This window comes from Podarcis bocagei (assembly GCF_964188305.1).
Source record: "Podarcis bocagei genome assembly, chromosome: 7".
NCBI classification, from domain to species: Eukaryota; Metazoa; Chordata; class Lepidosauria; order Squamata; family Lacertidae; genus Podarcis; species Podarcis bocagei.
In genome coordinates this window covers 88,087,592-88,113,163 of record NC_138132.1, presented here as the reverse complement: position 1 = coordinate 88,113,163, position 25,572 = coordinate 88,087,592, and the positions used below count along the sequence as shown (strand labels likewise).

Here is a 25,572-nt window from a genome sequence, read left to right as displayed (position 1 = left end):
ATACCCAAGAATACTAACTGCAGATGGATGGAGCACTGGTTTGTTTTTGGAACATCTTTGGACATTTCGATTGTTTAAATCTGAGTTTGCACAGTTATTTTGTGTGTGAATTAAATCATCCTTGTTAATTTATCAAAGGCAGTCTTTACACAGCTTTAATTTTATCAACCCCAGTTTCAGACTGAAATTTGATCTGCGTTCACATCTGTACTTTTGATTAGATCCATTTTTTTAATTGTGACCAGCTTTAAATTGTCATAATGTGTTTGTGTGTGCTTTTTATGAAAGTTTTATCTACAACCAAGTGCGTAGGCAAGGTTTTTTGTTGTTGTTTTGCCTTTGTTTATTTATGTAAACAGCACCATCACTTAGTTGGTGTGGTGCTTCAGACTATGGTGTCAGATGGTAGGACAGGGACCTTTGCAGTTTATCATCTGAAATTCCTCAGTGGGGAGGCAATAGAGCAGTGTTCCCCAATCTGGTACCCTCCAGCTGTTTTGGAGTACAGCTGCCATCAGCCCTGACATCCTATGGCTGTGCTGGCTGGGGCTCATGTGAGTTGAGCCCTAAGCATCTGGAGGGTATCAGGTTGATGAAGGGTGGAGTAGAAGGAGAGGAAGAAGGTGGGAGTATGGCTAAAAGGGAACGAATATAAGAAGTTCAAAACTCAGGGTGAGTTTCAGTAGGCAGGGGATGAAGAGTGAGTGGTAAACCTTCATTTTGAGTTTTAAGAAAGAACTGGGGGAGTTCAGCCTTGAAAAGGGCTCAATATCTATTTCAAGATTCCTGTCACCAGAATCAAATAGGCTTGAGGGATTTTTCGGCTATGTTGTGAAGGGGGGAAAGACTGTGGCTGACTGTCTTCCTCAGGGCATCCTTGGACATTGGTTGAAATTCTCAATGTAATTAACTTGCCATAAAACCTGGATTCTCGGTCAGGTTTATACACTGCAGCAAATGTCTTGTGGTATTGTATTGCAAATTTTTTACTGGTGTTTCATTTCTTTATTTCTAGGTGCCATAGAACCACATGTTGCTTACAGGACCTCATGCTCCGTTGTGAACTCCTGTGATGCTCTTCTGACTCCCTGAGGTGCCCTAGTTTTTAATTGAAAACCCTATCCCCGTACTAATAACTTAGTGACTGCGTGAATTTTAGAGCATTGTGGGAAACAATGGGAATTGGCAAGAACACCACGTCTAAGTCAGTTGAAACTGGAAGTCCAACAGAGAGCAAATATGAGGATGAATCCAAGCATCCTGCTTTCTTCACACTACCAGTAAGTTGCATACTCCAAAAAGTTGCATTGCTTCCCTGTGGTGGCACGATGTAATCACAAGCTTGGCCATAATATCTGCTTCTGCTTCAATCATCGTTCTCAGGCAGGTATTTCTAGGCACTGATTCTCTAAAGTGTGCCCCATGAGGTCCAGTTAAAAACCCCCATTGTGTGGAAAATGCATTTTACAATATTACAACTTTGAAAATAGCATGGGTCAGTGGTGACTTGTGATATGCCTTTCACAGAAAGCTTTACTGATCTTTATTTCTGGAGTAGAAGTTGGTTGTAAAAGTCATCTTTGTTGTAAAAGCCATCTTGCTAATCTGAATTTTCGGAAAGAAGGAGCTCTGAATGTATTTTTAGTATGGAGAGGCGACTAAGAAAAAATAGTTCCATGGTTTAGAAATTAATTTTAGGGCTCTGTATGAATGACTTTGTTCAGAATGCAGGTACAAATGTTGTGTACACTGACTAGATTGCTCAAGCAATCGGACTCTTACCTCTTTGAGTACAGTTGACTAGATAGGCTTTGAACTATTGCATGCAAATGCTGATGATGATTATGACAATTTAGCCACAGATTGCCAAACCACTTTCAAGTAATGCAATTCATCAATTGATGATAGCGTGACATTGGTTCATTGCAACATGGAAACATGAACTTGCTGACCATGGTTATTTGTTAGTCTAATTGTCATTTCCAGTATTTGAATAGTGTATTGAGGGGTTGTTCCACCTTTGTTCTGCCCTGTGTAAGACTGGACCAGAGGGTTTCTAGTCTGCTGTTACAGTCACTGTTTCCATACCAATGCTGTTTGTATTAAGTCACAGGGGCTGATGTCTTTCTAATGTGTACATTTTGTTTCCTGTTGTGGCATAATGTATATATCTCTTTAAATTGATAAAATACTGTTGACGGGTCCTGTGCTTGTGCTGCAGTATTCCTGTTCTGTCTAGCACTGTGCCAAGTCTTTCAATAGCTCCCCCATCCCCGGTTCAGGGAGGGGAGTAAACCCAAACATGCCCTAAAAATCGGTGAGGTGAAAATGAAGTTCAGATAATATTTTGTCTGGTTTTGGGCCAGTGGGGATGGGACAGTGCTTATCTTCTTTTCCTTTATGAAATGGCCAAAGGCCTTCAAAGAAAAATAAACATTGCACAAGTCAAAGTGCTGGGCACACTTGCTGCAGCACCAGCAGCCAGCTCTCTCTGTCTCTTCCAGCCAGCCTCCCTTCCTAGGAGGCTCATGTGACTATGTGGCATGAAGAGAGCTACATGCTGCTGCAGCAAGTGGTTTCAGTGCTTTTACCTGCACTTTTTTTTTGCTTGTACATCAGCTGGCTCAAGCTGATGGGAGTTGGCTCTCGATGAATTCAGTACGTTGAAAATGTTGCGCCCTTCGTTGAGAATAATAATTCCTGCGCTTGCCCTAGAGGATACATTTATTTGAAAATCTATAGTAACTATTTTTATATATGAATTCCTTTTTCTTTTTCATAGGTTGTAATGAATGGTGGAGCTACATCAAGTGGCGATCAAGATACAGAAGATACAGAGCTTATGGCAATCTATACAACTGAAAATGGAATTGCTGAAAAGGTATCTTTCTGGAGTAGATTCTAAGATTGGCTCTGGTGCAGCCAAAGTAACTCATTTGCTCAGCTCGGGATGCTGCACACACACGGAGGTGATCTCCTGGTGATCACTTGGAGTATTTTTGGAGAGAAGCCATGGGAAGGAGCCAGGAGGAGAGCTTGAGTGCTGGTAGTGTGTGGAGATGATGGGGAATTGCCTGGAGAATCAAGGTGGAGACTGTAATGGTGTTTTAAGGTTACAGAAATTTATCTGTTTGTTCATAACCTTCTTGTATCTTCTCTGGCTTGTGGCAGGCAGCACAGCTGGGAAAAAGTTCACTGTTACCACTAACTCAGAATGAAAGATAAAGTTTGGAGCGGCATTGTTGCGTATTCTAGGTCAATCATGATGAACAATAAATCTGATTCATGAAATCCTGTTTATTGCATAATTCTTATTATTACCATGTGATGGTTGGTTGTATGGCACAGTGTGCCAAACATTTACAGACAGTGTTTTTCCCATCCCACTAACAATATCTATCAGTGGAAGGTATGGTTTCTCAAGGGACACATCCTGGATTCAGTAATCAGTATCCTGACAAGCAGTTATGAAGAGACCTTGACAATCCTGTGGAAGCTCTTCACTCTTCTCTTGTTCTCCTCAGTTTGACATTTCTACTAATTTTGCTTGTTCCCTCCTTTGTCTTCCTTGTGGTTTCCTGACATTATCCATGTCTTTTGTTAAGACTTCAAGGCAATGTCTTTAGATAACGGTAAAACCCATAAATTCTGCTTACAAAATAAATTAAGCAGCTTGTGTAGTCTACCAAAGAAATTTAGTTTGCCGTATTCAGGTTTTTGCAGACTGGAAAATATTTCAGCAAGCAAGTTTCATTTCACAGAACTCCCCCCCCCCCCCGAATCTTAATAAATTGATTTTTTGCCATCACACACTTCCCTCTGTGCAATTCCTTGTTGCAATATTTAAAATGAGAGGTAAGATTATCTGGTTTCCCTCAAGGCCTGCTGGATTCATAAAGAATCTTTTGGAACTACATGTTGCCCTTTCTGATCTTACATGATCTGCAAAATTACATTTAAAAGGAAAAAATAAGCTGAGAATCAGCTTTCTTTATTCTATATAAAGATAGTATTAGATGGGGGAGTTTCAGCATCACGTTCCCACCCCCTTTGCTTTTTAATGAGTTTATAAATGCTTTGAAATTTGAAGTTTGAGTTAGAGAAAAGATACAGTAAATAGGATGGAAAAAATGGGGGAGGGACATTATCACTGATTACCTTCTAACTAATTTAATTTCCCTTATTCTCTATCCTTCCATAATTTAGATGAAGTTTTAAAGACAGGTTTCTTTGATTAAGGGAACTTTGGTAATTCTTGGAGTGAAAGCATCTGTTGGCAAGACTGTACTTGAACATTTTCATGTTTTGGGCCTTTATAATTTACCAGTGGATTTTAGGATTGTACATCAATTCCCTCATTTGTGTGGGCTGAAGTAGATGTTTTGATAATCAGTTTTACTATAGCTGCAGTTGTCTTGTTGCACAAACCTCCTTTTTCCAGGGTCCAGCTATAAACACTGAGCTTATTCAAGAAGGCAAAATGACTGAGCGTTTCTGTTTTTAATGCCACCTTTGTTTCAGAGATTAATGTTGGCAGCCAGGGAGATGCAAGGGAAACGGTGCCAAAGTTGGACCACCTAGACTTCCAGGATTGTAGGTGGTGGCAATCATAAGGGGATTAGGCAACTGCAGCATGTGTAACTAATAGGATAAAGTTATACAACTGGGTTACTGGACTCCGGATTCCAAGACACATATTTTGAATATCTGATATCGGTTAAGTAATATATTTGCTTGGTCTTCACTCTGACTCGTAGGACAGAAGCAGCACATCTGCTGATACTGCAGCTGCTACCTTAATGCTGGGTCTGCTGCCTTTGTGATAGATTTATGTTATCATTCTTATTTTGAACAAAGGTCTCCCACATCCTGTCACTCATCAGCTCTTCCCACACAAGCCTGCTTGTTCCCTGTGATGTGAGGAAGAGTAGGAAACTGCTCCATTTTTCATGCAGGAAATATCCAGTTTTAGAAAGGCATTGTTTTCATAAAATTAATTAGCAGGCTTATGTATTACAAGTAAAATTGGGCAACAGCAATGGGTACAGTGCTAGTCAGACTGAAAAATCAAAGCTGTAACTCTTTTTTTTCTTCAAGTGTCTCTACGGAACTGATATTTACACGCATGCCTCATTAGAATCTGATACTTTGTTTTTAAAAATCGCTTAATATCTAAACTGACACTATTAAACTGTCATGCCTTAAAATATTTACATGTTTTCCAGTAAAACAGTTTGCAACAATTTAGTTCAGTTACTTTTGGCTACTGGGAGTGGCGGGGGGGTCTCAGCAAATGTGGGGGTCACAGAAAAGCTGTAGAAACCCGTCTTCATGCCGTTTTTATGTAGCATAACTAACGCCATTTTGCTTCTGTACAACTGCTTGCTAAATTAATGCTCTTTGCTTCTAATTCAGATATTTCTACAACAGATAAAATTAACACATCACTCTAAGTTTCATTAACTTTAAAGTTTAAACTTTGTTTACGTTAAAAAAAAAAGTTTCGTCAAGCATGCTAACTTGGATCTCCATTGGCTTTAGACAAGTGGAAAATGTTCTTGAAAATGGTTTAGAAAACTCATGTCATTAGCCTGTTACACACAGAGTTTGTTTAACAAAGCACAACACACCTATGAGTTGTCCCACAGATGATCAAACATGGCTTGCTTTTCAAAAGTTTTTGTTTTTTCATCTGCTCTTTGTATTTTGGTTACCATCTGAGGTGCAAAGAAACCATGGTGAAGGAAGGACGATGGGTTTACATGTAGCACAAAACCTTATACGAAAGCACACCAAGGTTCCTTAGCCAACAACAAACCCTGGCTTTAGACCAAACAGTTAAGCCACTGGGCAGAGTTTGAACAATTATGTGCAAACCAAGCCACTTTTGTGCTCCCATCTTCAGTGAGCTCCTCATACAGCCATAGGCTAGGATCCTAAAATCTTAAGTTCACAGAAGGGAAGTTTGACATCTTTCCCTCCTCCCTGAAAAGCCTCGGGCAGGTGGGGAGCATGTTGGAGGACCAGCCTGAATTACATGGATGAGGTGTGGGGACTGCAAGAGAGAGATGGGGATAGAAAACCTTCCCTGTGTTACCTTAGGATCCACGTCTGATTTTGTTTGATTTCTTCCCCTCCCCCAGTAGCCTTCCTTCATCCCATGTTGTTCATGGGGAGTGCTAGACCACCTAGGGAAGCACTGGGGGAAGCTTGGAGGGGGTGGTAGGAAATGTACTTTTGTTAATTTTCTTACCTTTTCTTAGGACCTAAGATATTGTCCTCAGAATGAGAATCAGAACTCCCAAAATGATTTTCTTTTGGGGAGGGGGCTTGAGCTCTTCCTCCTGTCTTGTTTCAACCGAAATGTGCTTCCTGGGTGGGCTGTAAGACAGACTGCAAAGGTTCTGTGCTCCTTTACACTGAATTGGTAAATAGAGCTCTAGGCCTCCTGGAATTCTTGCTTCTCAAATCCTTCCTGAGGAAGCTTTAAGTTATGGGGTGCGTATGGTCTTGATCCCCTCTTCCTTTAGTTTTCCTGATTATTCAGCACTGAAGACATGTTTGCTGGAGACTGAGCTAGAGATTCTCTTGAAAGTGTTTATTTAGGTTGCTTTTACCCCTTAGGCTACGCTGCATGAGTTATGAGAGTCTAGCTCTTGATCAGTTATTTTTGGGAAAACGTTGTTGGCATTTTTGAGCCATGTGTTGGGATAAGCCAAGCTACTCTCTGTCTTCTTCCTACTGCTCCCTTGGAAGGGTGTAGCCTTGAAATACATTCTCCTAAGTTTAACTGTAGAGCCATTTCCAAATACAATAAACGTACATCCCTTTTTGAATGAGGCTCTTCTGTCATCACACAACCCCAAATTCTACTTTGTTTGTTTGATCTTTGGCAAGTTGGAACAGCTTCCATCAGGTCTGTGACGTCCCACTCATGGATGTTTGCCTTCAACCACACCTTTCTTCTTCTCTACACACAAAAGGAGTCCTGTGAGAAGGTAGTTGAAAGACATTAAGAACATAGCCTTCTGCACCCTCCTCTCTCACCACCAGTCTCACTGTCAGTGACTTTGTCCCAGAAGAGGGAGAATGGGAGAACCTCCCTGTAGGCAGGAGCTCTGTGAGGAGTGTTCCTCAGATCTGACAAGATTGTCTGCTCCCTGCCACATGGCTACTTTGAGAAATCTGGCATTAGTACAACTTCCCAAACTATCCTGCATAACAAGCCGTTTTCCTTCATTAGCATCTCATTCAGTTCAACTGATGTCAGCCATGCTGTGCTCAGGGTTGAGTTGTCATGGTTGAAATCACAACCACAGGGAGAACTTAAAGTTCCCGTCAAAACAAAACAAAGGAATTCTCCATTGCTTTCTACAGAAGTATGTGTATTGTTACTAAATCGGCACTGGAGTAGAAATAAACATTCATCTGCTGTAGTTTCAATTATTCTCTCTCATACTAAACACAACATTGACGAGTAAATAGGTTTGGTTTTGGGCAGTGCTTTTTTCTGGGGGGACGCATTTTGTGAACCCAAGTTTGGCCTTATTGAGGGGCAGTTTTTCAATATGAGTAGGAAAATGAGAGTACCCCTAAACATTTTTTTTAGAAAAAAAGGATTAGTTTTGGGTCTCCTGTTAAACAACCAAATATAAATAATCAAACCAATTATGGATTCAAGTCAGCATGGTAGTTATACAAGCCCTTCTTTCCAATGAGATTGGTAAATTGAAAACATCCTCCTGGGTGTGGCCAATAAAAAGTATCTCTTAACAAATATTTAAAATGACTTCTGTGGATAGAGCTAGGCCAGTGGTTCCCAAACATTTTTTGGGCCACCGCCCCCTTGGTTCCATAAATTCATCTCCAGTGCCTGATACCCTATAAAAAGCATTATTTAGAAGGGCGGTTTGCACAACCCAATAAGGAAGAGAAAAACACAGTGAAATTCAAAACAGTAACAACCAGTTGTTCATTTATTCAGAATCCAATTTAAACTGTTTACTGTATTTACTGTAATTAATTCAACAAAACTGATGAACTTGATCCAGTGTGGCCAGTCTGATAGTCGTTTGCACTTCTGGCACCCTTCTGCCTCTTAGTAGCCCCTGAGTGATCCCACTGGCCCCCAAGGGATGCTTTGGGAACCACTGATGTAAGCTGAACAACCACTTCAGACCTTTTAGACCCTTTTATGCAGGGGTCAGGAAACTTTTTCAGCAGGCGGCCGGTCCAGTGTCGCTCAGACCTTGTGGGGGTCGGACTATATTTTGAAAAGGGGGGGGGGGGAAGGAACAAATTCCTATGCCCCACAAATAACCCAGAGATGCATTTTAAATAAAAACATACATTCTACTCATGAAAAAACACCAGGCAGGCCTCATAAATAACCCAGAGATTCATTTTAAATAAAAGGACACATTCTACTCATGTAAAAACACGCTGATTCCCAGACTGTCTGTGGGCCGGATTGAGGAGGCGATTGGGCTGGATCCGGCCCCTGGGTCTTAGTTTGCCTACCCATGCCTTTATTCCTAATCTGATGCCTATGTTTTAGTTTGTGTGTTTAGTTTCACTGCATATAGTTTAGCTTCACTGTATTTGTCTATTTGCTGAATTGGGGGAAGGGCAGGATATAAATCGAATAAATAAATACCTAAATCTGTTCCTTCCTCTGTCCTCCTCTGTCTGCTCTCTGTGGTTGTGGGCCATTGCCCATGTGGCTCACATTAGTGATCCACCAGCAAAAGACCAAGATTCTACAGCACAGGTTGTGGCTGTCTACTGTAATTATTTACCCTGCACTGGAATAAGAAGAGCAGCTAGCAATGAGGGGGTGAATCAGAAACGTGTCATGAGTAAACCTGACGATATCATCAGTGTTGCTGATTTTTCACATTTTTGCTTACTATTCATAGAAACATTGTAGTTGCCAGAATTACAAGGGAGCCAACTCAGCGCTCTTGGCTTTCCAAATTATTGCTATGAAATATGAAAGACTTCAGTGAACGCTTGAAAAATATTGGACAATGTATGGCCTTGATACTTACAATTACAGAAAGACCAGCATATTTGGCTTCTTCTCAGTGTCTTAATGTTTGATCCTTGAGCAGTTTTTACCATGATGCTTTCAAATGTTGTGGAGTCTAGAAACTTTATTTTTATTCTGGATTTTTTTCACATTGGGCCTATAAAGGGAACCATTGTTTTATCTCCTGCTCTAGTAAGTGTGGTCAAACTTTTCATCCTGTTGTGTCTTGCCTAAATTCTAATGCAACCCTGATTTGAGTCTAACTCACTGAAAATTCAGCTATGTGTACTGAAAGGAATACATCCATTGTAGTAAGTAGTATTTGTACCATGAATTGTGAAATCTTGGTCTCTTATGCAAGGTTTGCCTTTATTACTATATTTATTCTTAAACGCCCCTTTCCTGATGATATGTGATTTGGTGTTCCTCATGCTCTATTTGTTTGTGTAATCCAATTGGCCATCATAATCTTTTTGGCGTAATGTGCCATGGTTATATTACAAGAAGGGTATAATGCCCTGCTTGTAGGCAAAGGGAAGAGGTTGCTTATATGAAAGGGTGAGTGTGTGTGTGTACATATCTCTTGCATACTAAGTGCAACAGATTACTTGAAAGCCAAAAGATCTTGCTTTTTAAGTGTGTGTATTGACGCTGCTTTGAAACAGGGCACGGATCTTGTCAAATGTGCTCTCGTAACCATGTTGCATATTGAACTGGTGCATTCTTCTATAATACTTAATTACTAATTATTTGTTTCCACTGCTTGATCTGTTTTTAACAGAGTTCACTGGCGGAGACACTAGATAGCAGCGGAAGCTTGGACGCCCAAAGAACGGACATGATATACACAATTGAAGATGTTCCTCCCTGGTACCTCTGCATATTCTTGGGATTACAGGTACATATTGTGAGAAAAATATGGTGCTCTCATTATTCCTACTGTGCTATATTTAATATTTTAAGTATTATTCAGCAGGAAAAAAAGCTTTAACTAATGCAGGCAAGCAACACAGGAATGAAAGATTTCAAGAACTGATGTTGGCTTACAGTCAGTTTTCTCTTTGGTCCTAGTTCTCTGAATTTTAATTGCTGAAGCTGGGAAGGTGAGAAGCCAGTTCTTCTTTCACTGTACTTCAATGCAAGAGTAGCATATTGGTACACTGGAGAGGGCAAAAATATTTCTGGAGCCTCTGGAAATGTTTGGCCTAGTGCTTATATAGGCAGTTCTTTACCCCAGAAGTTCACATTGATTTGCCCCATAGCTAGGTCACTTGGTGCATTAATTTGGGAATTCTAAATACAACCCATAATCATGTACTGCTGTTCTACCAACGGGTGATCCTGGGAATTGTGGTACTGTAGTCTGCACAGCCTTGTAGCCAAAATGAGGTATTTTAGAAGCAGAGGTGGCTCCACTAGGAGTCAAAATGAGGTGGCTACCTCAGGGAGCAGGTCTTAATATGTATTTAAGAGCATCAAGTAGGAGAGATACAGACCTGACCAAAGAACAGAACAAGCCCTGTTGAAACAAATGGAAGCTTTGGAAGGTCATAGTATTGCTTTTGCAAAGTTTCCATTCAAGTCATTGGGTCTTGTGCAGCAGAACTTCCCATTGCTCCTATAGCCTGGGAAAGAAGTGCCATTTCGTTTGTGTGCTGCAGGGACTATACTGTCATCGATCTGGTCCTGCTGACGGGATCCCTGTGTGTGTAGTTCAAGAGAAAAGACCCACGGATCCTTTGCCTGCAGTTCTGTTTCTGGTCTTATGAGGAATGGTTGAAAGACCAGGGTAGGTGTAGTAGCCTGAAGAAGAAAAGATTAAGTTGTGGACATGACAGTATCTGAAGGACTGTCATGTAAGGTGGAACAGCTGTGTTATCTGTTGCTCCAGGGCAGGACTTCCAAGCAGATTCCGACTAAACCTTAGGAACTGTTTGGCAGTAATGCAGACTGCTTTGGCAGCTGGTGGACTCTCCTGCACTAGAGGCATTTAGGCAGAGTCTGGATGGCTGTCTGTCACTGACTTCTGAATTGTAGATCCTATACTGATCAGTAGGATCACTAGGTCCTTTCTAACTGATAAGCCTGCTGGCCCACAAAGTCAGTTTCCCCCGTGCCCAGGAGTTCTGCTCTTGGTATCAAGGCATTTCTAAAGAAAATATGCTTTCCAGTATGTTTGTAAATTTTTTATTAAACTGTGCTTTTGAGTGCTTCATTTTTGCAGTGAAGGACCATGCCCTTTGAATATATAGGAACATTTGCCATTTATTATGTAGTAAGACTTTGGGAGTTTGTCAATTTATAACTTATACAGCACCGCTATCCTTAGAGCCAAGTTTCCCAGAATCTCGCAATCAGGCAGAAATGAAGGATGGAGATAACAATTCATTGATTATCCACATTACAATCTTACATATAAATCTTCAAATTATGTTCCAGATCCTGCACTTGGCAGGGAACTGAACTGGATAATCTCCAAGATTCTGCCTGACCCATTCAATTGTATGCTTCTATATCCTTAATTTTTTAAAGAATGACTTCATACCCTCCAACATTATTCTGATGAAAATAGGGAGGGAACGTCCCATTCCATAATGATAATTTTACTATTTATACCCCACACATCTTATTGGGTTACCCCAGCAATCTGGGCAGCTTCCAACATATACAAAAACATAATAAGTCATTCAACATTTAAAGAACAGGATTGCCTTCAGACGGCTTGGGGGTTGGATAACTCCATGCCCTCCAACATTTCTCCAATGAAAATAGGGACATCCTAAGGAAAAGTGGGGTATTCTGGGATCAAAACAGAAACCCGGGATGGCATCTCTAAATCAGGGACATCCCTGGAAAATAGGGACACTTGGAGAGTGAGGTTTCCATAGTTTCTGTGCAGTGGTTCTGCTCCAAGTCATTATACAAAATCAGTCTCTTAGTCTTCATAGACTGGCAGCAGCTCTCCAGGGTCTTGGACAGTTCCTGTCAATGCAGCTACCTGAGATTCCAGTGGCTGATCCTTCTGCATATGGAGCAGGCACTTTACAACTGAGCTATGGCCCCCTCCCCATTGTTTATTTACCATATGCACACTACAGAAAATAGTTTTCAGTAAGGTTTCTTGGTAGTATAATATATACCTGCTGATTTTATTTTACACTGGCATTTCCTAACCCTTGGCAGGAATCTATCCCAAGTGAAGTTCTGCATCGAGACTTAATTCCTTAGGGAGTGGTGATGCTGTGCTCTCCAGATAGCATTTAACAACCTATTGCATTGTTTGTGGTCTTCTCGCTTCTACTTTGCTTTGTGCTGCGATGCAGCACCACTTCTGCTTTGGTCTTGCCAGACGACATCTGTCTTCACAGTTGAGTCCTGCTTCTAGAAATTGCTTATCCATAAGCAGGTGTTAATTGATGGTTGTTTGGAAGCAATTTGGAAATATATTGCGCTTGAAAAATATGCTCTTTAGCTAATGGTAATGGTGTAAACAAACTGAAGGCAATCATATATCATGTTTGTAAATAAAATAACCCTCTGTATTTGCAGCATTACCTGACATGTTTCAGTGGCACTATAGCAGTGCCCTTCTTGCTAGCAGATGCCATGTGTGTTGGATTTGACCAGTGGGCTACTAGCCAGCTGATTGGGACCATATTCTTCTGTGTTGGAATCACAACTTTGCTGCAAACAACGTTTGGGTGCAGGTAAGTTAAGAGGATGATATTTGACTGCCTGTTAACTGTTTAGAGGTACACCTCTCCCTATCCCAAGAAACTAGTTCAACTTTGGCCAGTGATTCAAGAATTAAAGGTAAAGGTAAAGGTACCCCTGACCATTAGGTCCAGTCGTGGCCGACTCTGGGGTTGCGACACTCACCTCGCTTTATTGGCCGAGGGAGCCGGCGTACAGCTTCCAGGTCATGTGGCCAGCATGACTAAGCCGCTTCTGGTGAACCAGAGCAGCACACGGAAACTCCGTTTACCTTCCCGCCAGATTTATCTACTTGCACTTTGATGTGCTTTCGAACTGCTAGGTTGGCAGGAGCTGGGACCGAGCAACGGGAGCTCAGCCTGTCGCGGGGATTTGAACCGCTGACCTTCTGATTGGCAAGTCCTAGGCTTTGTGGTTTAACCCACAGCGCCACCCGCGTCCCTCGATTCAAGAATTAGTGCAGCTTAAATAAAAAAGTAGGTCAGAAATAAGTAGCCCGCCTGAGTATACATGTTAATTTATTAAAACAATAATTAGCTATTGAAACTTTTTTTAAAAAAAGCATGACTGATATTTCAAATATCTGAATCATGTGAACCTGCCTTATGCCAAGTGAGATGGTTGGTCCACTGGTTTTCTCTGAAAAAACTCCACCAGAAGCCCTTCCCATCCTTCCGGTCATTTCCCGAGAGATGCTACTAACGATAGAGCATGGGGCCTTCTGCTTGCAAACATGCGCTTTGCCTCTGAGCCAGGGCAAAGGGCCCTCATCCAGCTGCACGCATTTGTGGCACATTAGCAATCCAAAATGGGGACCAAAAGGAACAGCAACTGACCTCTTCTCAGTCTAAAATTCATTTCTCTGCCTTGCTAACTGGGGGTGATTCCAGCTCACTGTAAGCATTGAGGGGATAAACTAGTTGATACAAGTATGGTTGTGGAGAGCACGCACTGTTTTGTGGGTAGTTTTGCTCTCTGTGATTTCCAAAAATATATATTTAACTCCCACACCCCTCAAAAATATCCTTTGTGGTAGCAGGGAATTCTGCTCCAGTACTTCTTTCTATATATTTATCCTAAATATATAACAAAAATTTAAAATAATATTAACAATTCATTGTATTAGGCTCTTGTTATCTCCTTCCATGGCACCTGTTCTTCCAAGTAATATCAAGTCTTGGAGTCTTTCCCTCAAAAACAAGGTATTTGGCATAATTTACATATGAAATAGAATATTGGATGGTAAGATAGCAGCAGCTCAGTAGGAGAGTTCAGTTAAGCCTGTTTAAATAAACGAAGATGATTGAAGAGAATCTTCCCAAAGAAAAACCTCAAGCCCTGGGCAATACAATTTCAAGTTTCTTGAATTAAAGTAGATATGATCCAGTTTCATATCAAGTGATCCACAGAAATATATCAATTGTACCAATCTAAGGGACATTTTTTGTCCTTTGTTTTTTCCTGACTTGCTCAGAATGTTCCTGCTGTTTCTTCCAAGACATGATGCTATAGCTCCCAGAAAGGAAATCTTGTTCCTCTCTGTGAACTGCCCTGCTCTGTAATTCTTACAAACCTTAAAAGCAGTTCTTCCCTGAGCAGAGGAAGCCCAAAGGCTATAGCAACCATATGTAAAAAATCTTCCTTAAAATAAACACTAGAAGACAGAGCTCTCACTTCTGGTTTTCTCCCTGCAAAAATCAGTGCTAAGCATGGGTAGTACTGGCACACTGCATCGTGATGAAAGCAGCTGGGGAAGTGAGATGGAGGGAGTGTAAGAATCTACACCACACAGCTGGTTTCCTAACCATGAACAGGAAATTTGAGAATGGTACTTCTGTACCAGACTTCAGTCCTTTAATCTTCCCCTTTCTCTTTACGTCAAACTTTTCTGTATTTTGCAAGCTCAAATTCCACTGGTACAAAAATACTTTAATGGTTTCTGGCTATTACTTCTGATTTTAAGAATCCAAGTTATTTACACCAACATAGGTTCATCTAAAAGACAAACATCTTCATTATTGCTCTTGCCACCTGGATGAACTCTAAATGTGCATTAGTAGAACATAAGTGAATAGATACAAGATTGTTTGCACGCTCCAGCCTTTAAAATAGTCTGTCACAGTATCTCCAGATTTTCTCTTAAACCTTTTGGATTCTTTGTGTACCTCATTTTTAGAATGCTTTACGTTTGTTAATTAACAAAATGTATATACTGTTTGATTGTAACAAAACCTGTACCAAAGTAGCACTAATTCCTTTGACCCCACCCCGGTTATACTTGAAAGTATTTGCTGCATGCTAGCTGACAGGCTTTTGACAAAGCGGTTATTGTGACTGAACTATTTGAGAAGCAAGAAATGCACTTGTTAAGTCTGATATGTCTCACATGTCCTAAATAAATTTGCTCAGAATAAGAAGTCACAGATTCTGTAAGATGCTAAAAAGATCAGTCCTTAATCACTATAAAAAGTGAACTCATGGCTTAAATGCAATTTGATTTAGGTATGTTTAGACATGGACTGATTCTTATTTTTACCCCACAGAGAAGAAAGAAAGCCTTTCTGGAACTAAATTCTAAACACTCAGTGATCTAACTTTTGAAGAATGTATTTAATTGCCTACACTTAATTAGAGGGCTTTTGAAAGGGTAATGTGTACGTGAGGGAGAAGAGCAACAACTTTACCAGGGGCAGAGCACAAGAGCCAACAAAATCCCCGTGATATTGAGTCATTCGCCCAGCGTACCTCTCTGCTGTTACAAAGAAGAGTGTTCAGTTTTTGCTCATGTTATAAATCAGGCGAATATTCCTTTGTGTTTCTTCCAGCATTCACCTTACTTGATTGATATGGATAGTTGTGTGGGTTGCTGTTAAAAAGCAAAGGCCACGGCTTATTGCCTGTGCAAATTTGAGTTGTTTATGTGCACTTTATAAATAATGATATTCTGCCAAAATATCTTGTATAATACAGATACTACACTTCACAAAGTTTAATATGTTGCCACAGCCCCTCTGTGTGGTCACAAATACATTGGGTTGTATCAACAGTGTCACTCAGATGATGGTAAGGCTTCTATCAGCAGAACGGGATGGGAATCTTTTGGCTATTCCTCTTCCCCCCCTTGTAGCTCCCCCCCAACCCCCCCTATTCTGCTCTAGAACCAGGGGTTCCATGCCAACTTGAATAAAATATTGTGGGGGCCCAGATAAGGTAAGGCCCGCCTCGCATAATTGATCACATAACGCAGTGCACACACAGCATTTGAATGGGAATGCCCATCAACTTTGCAGGGGCCAAAGCCCCTGTGGCCCCTAGGAGTTGGCTCCTAGGTCTAGAACCTGTTTCTTCTTAGGGCATGGGGAAGAGATTTCTAACCTGCCTCACACTATAAGGACTTGGGTGGGTAGGGACATTAAAAATGAATAGAATCATAGAGTTGGAAGGGAGACTGAGGATCATTTAGTCCAACCCCCCTGCAATGCAGGAATATGCAGCTGTCCCTTACGGGGATCGAATATGCAACCTTAATGTGTTCAGCAGCACACTGAGCAATTTTGAAACAGTTGTTGAGACTGCCTTTTATCTGGATCTTGGAGCTCATGTAAAGGAGCCCTGCTGGACCATCTGGTGCAGTTTTCTCTGACCTCTGAACTACGCACAGCCTGAGCATTTAGGGACTTTGAATTCGACTGCATAATCAATACATGACTACATGACTACAGTATGGAGAAATTATTTATTAAACTGTTCATGCCACTTTCTAGAAAAAAAACTCGCAGGAGTGGATTGTATTAAAAAATACTACTTACTTGTCTCTTTTATGAGAGAGCTCACTCTAATATTGCCATTTTGCTGATGGGATAATATAACACTGGCTGTGGCTTGTCGAAAGCCTCCCAAATAGTCCACAGATAAGCTGGGATGTGGACTCCTTCCTCACCCTCATTTATCTTATTGGTATTTAAGTCAACATTTTGTGTAATCTGTTCAAATGCATACTAACACACCCAAGAAGGACTTCTTCTGATTCTTCTTTTCCTTAGAAAAAAATCTGCATGGAAGTTATGACACTGCACAAAAAGTTTGAGGTATCTCCTTTTTCTCTTTTTCTTTCTTTCAGGTTACCTTTGTTCCAAGCCAGCGCTTTTGCATTCTTGGCTCCTGCCAGAGCTATTCTCTCTTTGGACAAATGGAGATGCAACAACACAGGTAAGAAAAAGCAATTTCCATCTTAATCTTTCAGGTAGTTCAGAGTGGGAGATGAAACAGAGGAAAGTTGTCTCAATGCAGATTTAATCTAGGAGATCACATTGTCTAAAGAGTAGAAACCATATTGAATTTTGAAAATACCCAGACAAATGCAGCAAATTCCATAGCCTCTCCCCAGGGATTTGCACGCCAAACTGGGCTTCACATAAGCTTTCCAGGTTACTCTAGCATGCCAGTTTGGGCTTGACTCTAGCAGGTGAGTGAGAAGAGGTCAGTTTCAAGCTGGTTACTTACTATGTGAAGACTGTCTAACATCTTTTAGCCAAAGCTTTTGGTAAGGTTTTTGCTGTTCAAGTTGTTGTTGTTGTTACACACACACACACACCTCCCATCTGGCCTGGGTTTCCCCAGCCACTCAAGAGAGGTACCAGAATTTGTCTCACACATCACCTTGCCAACAAAGGCCCGTATAGTCAAAGCTATGGTTTTCCCAGTAGTGATGTATGGAAGTGAGAGCTGGACCATAAAGAAGGCTATCGCCAAAGAATTGATGCTTTTGAATTCTGGTGCTGGAGGAGACTTTTGAGAGTCCCATAGACTGCAAGAAGATCAAACCTCTCCATTCTTAAGGAAATCAGCCCTGAGTGCTCACTGGAAGGACAGATCCTGAAGCTGAGGCTCCAGTACTTTGGCCACCTCATGAGAAGAGAAGACTCCCTGGAAAAGACCCTGGTGTTGGGAAAGATGGAAGGCACAAGGAGAAGGGGAAGACAGAGGACAAGATGGTGGGATGGTGTTCTCGAAGCTACCAGCATGAGTTTGACCAAACTGCGGGAGGCAGTGGAAGACAGGAGTGCCTGGCGTGCTCTGGTCCAGGGGGTCATGAAGAGTCGGACACGACTAAACAACAACAACAACACGTACACTCATTAAACAACTAAAAAAAAAGTGTGGGCTGCTAGTAGTGATGGCTGTATGGATCCTGCATCTTCAGGGACTTCAGTGCCTAGATGCAATAGTGGGAGAGGAATGTTGCCTTCATCTCTGCATATGGGCTTCTTTTACCAGTTGCGGGAAACCACCAGAGGGGAGGTTGCTCTTGTGCTTGAATCCTCTTGTGCCCAAATCCTGCTTGCTGGTTTCCCATGGGCATCTGGTTGGCCACTGTAAGAACAGGGTGCTGGGCTGGATGGGGCATTGGCTTGATTCACCAGGCTCTTCTTATGTTACTAATGTTGAATTCAATTGGCTACTATGGGAATTGGCATGGAATGATCCAGCAGGGCTCCTCTTATGAACATGCAACTCCCCCCCCCCATTTGCACAGGGGAGTTCTGCCCCCACCCTGACCCCTTTCCAGTGCCGAAAATGGCACACATGTGCATGGTCATATGCATGCCAAACGCACACAATTGGGGAGTTGCCTGTATTCTTTTATATACTTAAGTATAATGGTGTATGTATGACCTGTTTTACACAGCTGCCTAAATCTCCTCCTGTGGGTCTTCCCAAGCAATCTGAAAATATGTTGACGTATCTGCCTCTGCTCTTCTCTCTTCATGTGTCCTGAACCCCTAGCCACCAGTCCTGCTGGTGTATACAGTCCCAAGGGCAAATGTTAGTAGTCCCAACGGGTCAGGGAATACTGTCCATGTTCAATACTGAAAGCCACGTCCATAGTCCAACAGTCAGGCCAGGTCTCTGCCTCTGCCTCTGCAGCTGATCCAAGCGTTTCAGTCCTGTGAAGCTCTTAGGACAACCAAGCTGTAGTCATTCAACATGAGAAGTTGAGCAGACACAGCACCTCAGCTCTGCTTCTTTTTTATCCCTTGAATCTTGATCGCAGCATCTGGGCTTGATAAGGCAGGTGACCCTCACCTGTCCTGAGCCTAATCCACTGACACACCTCCTCCTAGGTCAGCTCTAGTGAGCTGGGCTGGAGGGTCTAGCCTGCCTCAGCCTCCTAGAGACCCATGTACCTACAGGACCGCCTCTCCTAGTATGCCCCGTGGAGGACCTTAAGGTCCACAAATGACAACATTTTGGAGTTCCCAAGTCGCAAGGTGGGTAGATTGGTCTCAACTAGGGCCAGGGCCTTTTCATTACGGGCCCCAACTTAGTGGAATGCTCTGTCACAAGAAACTAGGGCCCTGCAGGCCTTGACATCTTTCTGCAGGGCCAAGACAGAGCTGTTCCGTCTGGCCTTTGATTTGGACTCAGTCTGACTCTTATATTTCCCTCCCCTTATGGTTTTGATCTATGGGCTACTTTTAAAATGAGGCTGCAATTTAAATTGCATTTTAACCTGTATTTTAAATTGGTTCCCCCCCCCCATTATGTTTTTACTGTAATTTTACTGGTGTTAGCCACCCTGAGCCTAGCTCTGGCTGGGGAGGGCAGGGTATAAACAATAATTATTATTATTACTAGAGCATACATGGCACTGCTCTCTATGCCTCAGAGTCTGACATGTTCGTGGAGACGGGGGGGGGGGCCCTCTGGCTGTGGTGATGGGTCCTGCTCCTCTGGTTTCTGTGCAGTGACCTACATCCCCTCACCATCCTCCCCCCCCCCCGCATGTGTTTGTGAAAAGAAGCCAGCCTCAAAAAGTACAGTTTGAACTTGGCTTTTTCTACTAACTATAGTTGAGCATAACTGCAGTTTGTCCTGGTCTAGATGTCACAAACAAGCTGTGGTTTGTCTAAAAAAGAGTAGTAGAACCCAAACTCCACATGGCCATGCCAGAGGAGGAGGTCGTGTGTTTCAGTTTGTCCTTCCAATGCTAAACCATTGTTTTTGGCTCCATGGTTATGGTAAACCATTGTTTATTCACAGCAAACACTAAAGAATGAGCCTGATTTCTACTCTGAAAACCCATTTTTTTATTATTCCTGCCTTGCTTATACAGTGGTGCCTCACAAGACGAAATTAATCCGTTCCACGAGTCTCTTCGTCTAGCGTTTTTTTCGTCTTGCGAAGCAACCCTATTAGCGGATTAGCGCTATTAGCGGTTTAGCGGTTATTAAAGGCTTAGCAGCTATTAAAGGCTTAGCGGATTAGCGGCTAAAAGGCTATTAGTGGCTTAGAAAAAGGGGGGGGGGGAAATCGGAACACTCGCAAGACGTTTTCGTCTTGCAAAGCAAGCCCATAGGGAAAATCGTCTTGCGAAGCAGCTCAAAAACGGAAAACCCTTTCGTCTAGCGGGTTTTCCGTCTTGCGAGGCATTCGTCTTGCGGGGCACCACTGTACAACATACCGTATTTTTCGCTCTATAACACGCACCCGACCATAACACGCACGTAGTTTTTAGAGGAGGAAAATCCGTAGGCATGCCACCCATAGGCATTTCCTCCATAACACGCACAGACATTTCCCCTTACTTTCTAGGAGGAAAAAAGTGAGTGTTATGGTGCAAAAAATACGGTATTTATGGCATTATTTGGAGCCACAGTGTCTTGACTACATTGGCAAGTCTAAGGAAACTAGAACATGATAATTTTTTGTGATGGTGGGCTGTGTGTGTGTATGTGTGTGTGTGTGTGTTTGTGTGTGTGTTCATTCTCCTACGTATATTCTTTCTGACAGGTCTTAACAGGGCAAACAAGTATAAAATAGCACAAAGTACTTTTGGAAATAATTGGCATGTTTACATGACTAGAGGCCAGGGCCAGATCTGTTACTTAAGACTACAGTGCAGCCAACGCTAATATTGCACTTGATGAGAAACAACTGTCCTATGAAGAAAGAGAGTAGCAACAGTGTCCACATTCTTAGCTGATTGCTTGCCTTTTCTGAAGGGGCTACAGGTTCTTTTCCTGAGCATTTGAAAGCAGAAACCATTTTTGGAATGGTTAGAGAGACCCTACAAGTCCCAAACTGGAAACTGGTCCAGTGATTACATAGGTTTTTGTTTTTCCTTGCTGAATGTGGCACGGCCCAGCAAGGAAGCAGAATAGGAAAGCACTCTGCTACAGACTGACCAAGCCCAGATGACTCAGGGCAACTTTGCTTTGAAGCACCTTTGGGAATTAAAATATATGCTGGGTTCCCAGGAAAGCCTAAGCAGATAGCTAAGAAGATTATGTGGAATCTTTTTTGAGATGGTGGCCTATCATTAGTTCCAAAGCTTGCAAAGAGTTCTTACCTCATCTTCCAAACAACAAGCATTCATGAAAAGCCATTATTGTTCCCATGTTGCAGTGAGCAATTAAGGCTGAGAGGTCTAAGGTCAGCTCTAGAAGTCCATGGTTGAACTGAGATTTGAACTCACTCTACTTGACATTGTAGGAAGTAGTTTGGCAGTATGGTAGGAGGTCCTGTGACATGCAGAGGAGCCAGAGGGAGGGGCATCGTTACCACCAGTAGTTAAAAATCTCAAAAATACAGTGTGTAATACATAAATTCACCAAGATTCAGGGTCCTTATTCTACAAGAGTGATTTTTGTGTTGAGTTAATGTAGTGGAACAAGAAGCACACTTTCAACTGTATCTGCAGCTGCAAGAGAGGTTGGCATATTCACCAAGTTTGGTAATTCACAAATATTCAATGTGAATATGATATTTTGGGGTGGGGAGTGTTGCCTCTGTTTCCCTAATTGACTCGCCTTGCCTGGCTACTGATTTGCAGCTTCAGGAGACACATGTCCATACGCTGCTCAGCTGAAGTCATAGTTCCTTCGTAGTCCTGCAAATCCTCTTTTCCAAATGGATGGCAATAAAAAGGCAAACACTTCCAAATTCTAAAATAATAATCTCAAAACAAGTGTACAAAATAATATGCTTTCAATTTTGTTTGCACAATAATTGTGCTGCTTTGGTTTTCTGGTTACAGAATCTGTTTTTGTGTAGAAGCTCAGGCCCTGCTGGGCATCAATAACACTGAGCATATATTCTTGTGTCCTAATTGCAGGATTTTAGGTCAAATAGCCTGACTGCAGCTCTAATAGATCAGGATGGCTACATTCTGCATGCCTCAGGGAAGAGCTACTGTATGGAATTAGGAATCATAAATATAGAACATTTTGTTTATGAAAAGAATCTTTGTTCTTTCTTCCTTGACCACTTCTAACCTTCATGAGGCGTCAGACGGGAGCTGCTATTGCGGTCTAGCCATCCCAATTAACAGGCGACAGATCTGGAGAAATAATATGCAAAAGTCACTTTATCTGCACTCTGAATCACCCCTCTGCAGCTCTTAAGTGGACCTTTGCCTCCTTTTGTGCCAACTCTGGTTACTTGTCCATTCCTAGTTTCAACAGTCTTGAAACTGGCATTAGAGATTAGCCCTTGAGGAATGAATTCATCTAGAACACAGCCTAAATACAGAATGAATGATTTACAAATTATGTGAGGGAACAAATAAACAACGATGGGGTGGTTTTTAAAAAGCAAAATATATAAAATGATGTCCATAAGAAGTACTGGGGGGTGGGGCAGATTGGTGGTGGTAGATTCTGTTCATTCACTAGAATGGCCAAACAGTTGGATTAAAGCTGTAGAAGGAAATAGGAGGCTCAGCACTAACCTCAGGAGCAACTCATATGAATGTTGCCTGTGCCAGCCTTTCTAGCCATGGCCAGTCAGATGCCAATTGATCACTGACAAGCAGATTCTGGAGGTGACGACTGTGCCTTGGTCTTACTACCCAACACCTGGTATTTGGGGGTATCATGGTTCAGTATCAAGAGAGCAAGTTGCTAAAGTTCTGCAGTTGTCTTTCTTGGAGATTTTCATAGAAAGGTTAGAATCATAGAATCATAGAGTTGGAAGAGACCACAAGGGCCATCGAGTCCAACCCCCTGCCAAGCAGGAAACACCATCAGAGCACTCCTGACATATGGTTGTCAAGCCTCTGCTTAAAGACCTCCAAAGTAGGAGACTCCACCACACTCCTTGGCAGCAAATTCCACTGTCGAACAGCTCTTACTGTCAGGAAGTTCTTCCTAATGTTTAGGTGGAATCTTCTTTCTTGTAGTTTGGATCCATTGCTCCGTGTCCGCTTCTCTGGAGCAGCAGAAAACAACCTTTCTCCCTCCTCTATGTGACATCCTTTTATATATTTGAACATGGCTATCATATCACCCCTTAACCTCCTCTTCTCCAGGCTAAACATGCCCAGCTCCCTTAGCCGTTCCTCATAAGGCATCGTTTCCAGGCCTTTGACCATTTTGGTTGCCCTCCTCTGGACACGTTCCAGTTTGTCAGTGTCCTTCTTGAATTGTGGTGCCCAGAACTGGACACAGTACTCCAGGTGTGGTCTGACCACAGTACTCCAGGTGTGGACAGGTTGGGGATGCCTGAAGCATTGTTTTGTAATTCTGGACTTGGGCACCTTCTTGTTTCATACAGAATTTAATGCTGGGGTGCATGGAATCGTTGTGCTTTATTTTGCCGTAATGCGAAATATTTCTTTTTGCCTTCCTAAGCTGTAATGATTACCAATGGAACAACAGAACTGCTGCATACGGAACATATCTGGTACCCTAGGATACGAGAGGTAACTTGCACCATGTAATCAGTGCCATGTCCTCACTTCAGTAGGTTCTTTTCATCCAGATGCCCTGCTGCCTTGAACTGTTGAAGTTGTTTCCCTTTTTCGTTCTTCTCTTTGCATGTAACTTTTTCTACACATTCGTTACATGCAGGTTTTAATCTTTTCTGTATGTTAATTGTGCCTGCGAAGCCCCCTCACCCTCCCCAAAACAGCTTGAGGTGCACTATGGTCTTGATGGAGACATGCTCCCGCGTCAGGGGAGTTTGGCATTCTGCATCTTGTGATATGCTCATCTGACCAGTCATAGCCAAAATAACCAATTAGCTTCTAACAAATTACTGGATTGTCTCTGCTCTGCAATGAGGATAATCCGCATTTATTGTGTTTCTGTTTTGGAAAGCCAGGTACAATTGTAAGGAGTGCCCAGTTCCCCCAAAGCCATGTGTAGTTTTGCTATTCGGTTTCTCCTTCTCCTCTAATGATCATTCTTTTGATGCAAATATCCGTAAGAATCCAGGAGAGTTGTCTCACTACAGGGGGAAAAAATAGAATAGACTCCCAGTTCACACGTGTGTCATGGAACTTTTCTCCCATCCCATTGCTTTGGGCTGCCAGTTATTCCTCAATTTAAAAACATCCCCTCTCTCTTCCCCATCTTCAAACCGTAGTTCCATCCTGCCAAGAGGCCTGCAGCCAAGGGGGGGCTGGCAGTCGCCTGAGACCACAGCGCTGCTCTGTGCCAGCTTCTAAAGCGCACGTGTGACCAAATGCATCATACACTCTGCCCCTAGGAGCTAAGAGCATCACCTCCGTGGCGCCACCAGCCCTTGCCGGTTCGATCTGAGAGCTTTAAAGGTTAGCTTGGAACCCAGGTCTTCCTGTATGACAGTGTGATGTGCTATGGACACAACAGCCAGGCTGGTCTAATGACCCCCGTTGTGCATTGAAAGCAAGCAGTGTGCTTAAGCGGTAAGAGGAAGTGGATGAAGTTGGGAGCTTTGCTATTGAACCGACTTCTGTTGGTACCACAGAACATACCTCTGACCTTCAGATATTCTTTAGCCCAGAAAACGTCTGCTTAAGCACTTAGCTGAATAACACATGCCATTGCCCAGTTCTGCCTAGTCACTGAATTATTTGACTTGCAGTTCAAAACAAACACCCTCAGAAACATAGAATTTCTTTAAAAATCTAAATTACTATTATTTTTCTCTGTGTTCAGATCCAAGGCGCTATTATTATGTCATCTTTGATAGAAGTGGTGATTGGGTTCCTGGGCCTGCCAGGAGCGCTCCTGAGATACATTGGACCTCTGACGATTACACCAACTGTGGCTCTCATTGGGCTTTCTGGCTTCCAGGCTGCTGGAGAAAGAGCAGGAAAACACTGGGGCATAGCCATGCTGTGAGTATCCTTTGTCCCTCAACAGTTGATGAAGTGCAGTCAGTCAGTATAAAACAACCAATGTCTGTCACTATTGACCATTGCCTCTCCTAGGCGGTACTAAGGGCCATTATCTTAAAATGAAGATGAATCTATGAAATGAGAATCCTTCTAAGTTATATTCTAAAGTATTTCTTAAGCAATGGTGCTGGCTTTCCAGATGCCTAAAGCAGCTAACAATGTAGTAGTGTCAGACTGGGAACTGGGACACCAGGGTTTGAATCCCCACTCGGCCATGAAGCTTGGCCAGGGTGGGCACAAGTACAGTGGTGCCCCGCAAGACGAATGCCTCGCAAGACGAAAAACTCGCTAGACGAAAAGGTTTTGCGGTTTTTGAGCTGCTTCGCAAGACGAATTTCCCTATGGGCTTGCTTCGCAAGACGAAAACGTCCTGCGTTTTTTGCAAGTTTGTTTCCTTTTTCTTAACACCGTTAATACAGTTGCGACTTGACTTTGAGGAGCAACTCATAGAACGCGGTGTGGTAGCCTTTTTGAGGTTTTTGGTGATTTTTGAAGCTTTTCCAAAACTTCCGACACCGTGCTTCGCAAGACGAAAAATTCGCTAAACGAAAAAACTTGCGGAACGAATTAATTTCGTCTTGTGAGGCACCACTGTACTGAGAAGGCCCTCTGCCTCATTTTCTGTAACATCACTTCTCGCAATGAGGTAACTGCCAGAAAG

General features: G+C 42.4%; 1 protein-coding gene across 10 annotated transcripts in view; it reads left to right on the top strand.

The window, feature by feature from the left end:
• Nucleotides 1-25,572, top strand: part of SLC23A2 (solute carrier family 23 member 2) — an 87,552-nt gene that overhangs the window by 35,626 nt on the left and 26,354 nt on the right. For 6 of the 10 annotated variants that reach the window (XM_081203064.1, XM_081203059.1, XM_081203061.1 and 3 more), the window contains 7 exons: nt 1,016-1,280; nt 2,783-2,881; nt 9,813-9,929; nt 12,581-12,738; nt 16,866-16,954; nt 23,380-23,450; nt 24,670-24,851. In XM_081203064.1, the coding sequence (XP_081059190.1) occupies nt 1,176-1,280; nt 2,783-2,881; nt 9,813-9,929; nt 12,581-12,738; nt 16,866-16,954; nt 23,380-23,450; nt 24,670-24,851 (821 nt within the window). In that variant the 5' untranslated portion in view covers nt 1,016-1,175. The remainder of the gene's footprint in view (nt 1-1,015; nt 1,281-2,782; nt 2,882-9,812; nt 9,930-12,580; nt 12,739-16,865; nt 16,955-23,379; nt 23,451-24,669; nt 24,852-25,572) is intronic. The other 4 variants (XM_081203068.1, XM_081203067.1, XM_081203060.1 and 1 more) reach the window with 2 other exon arrangements.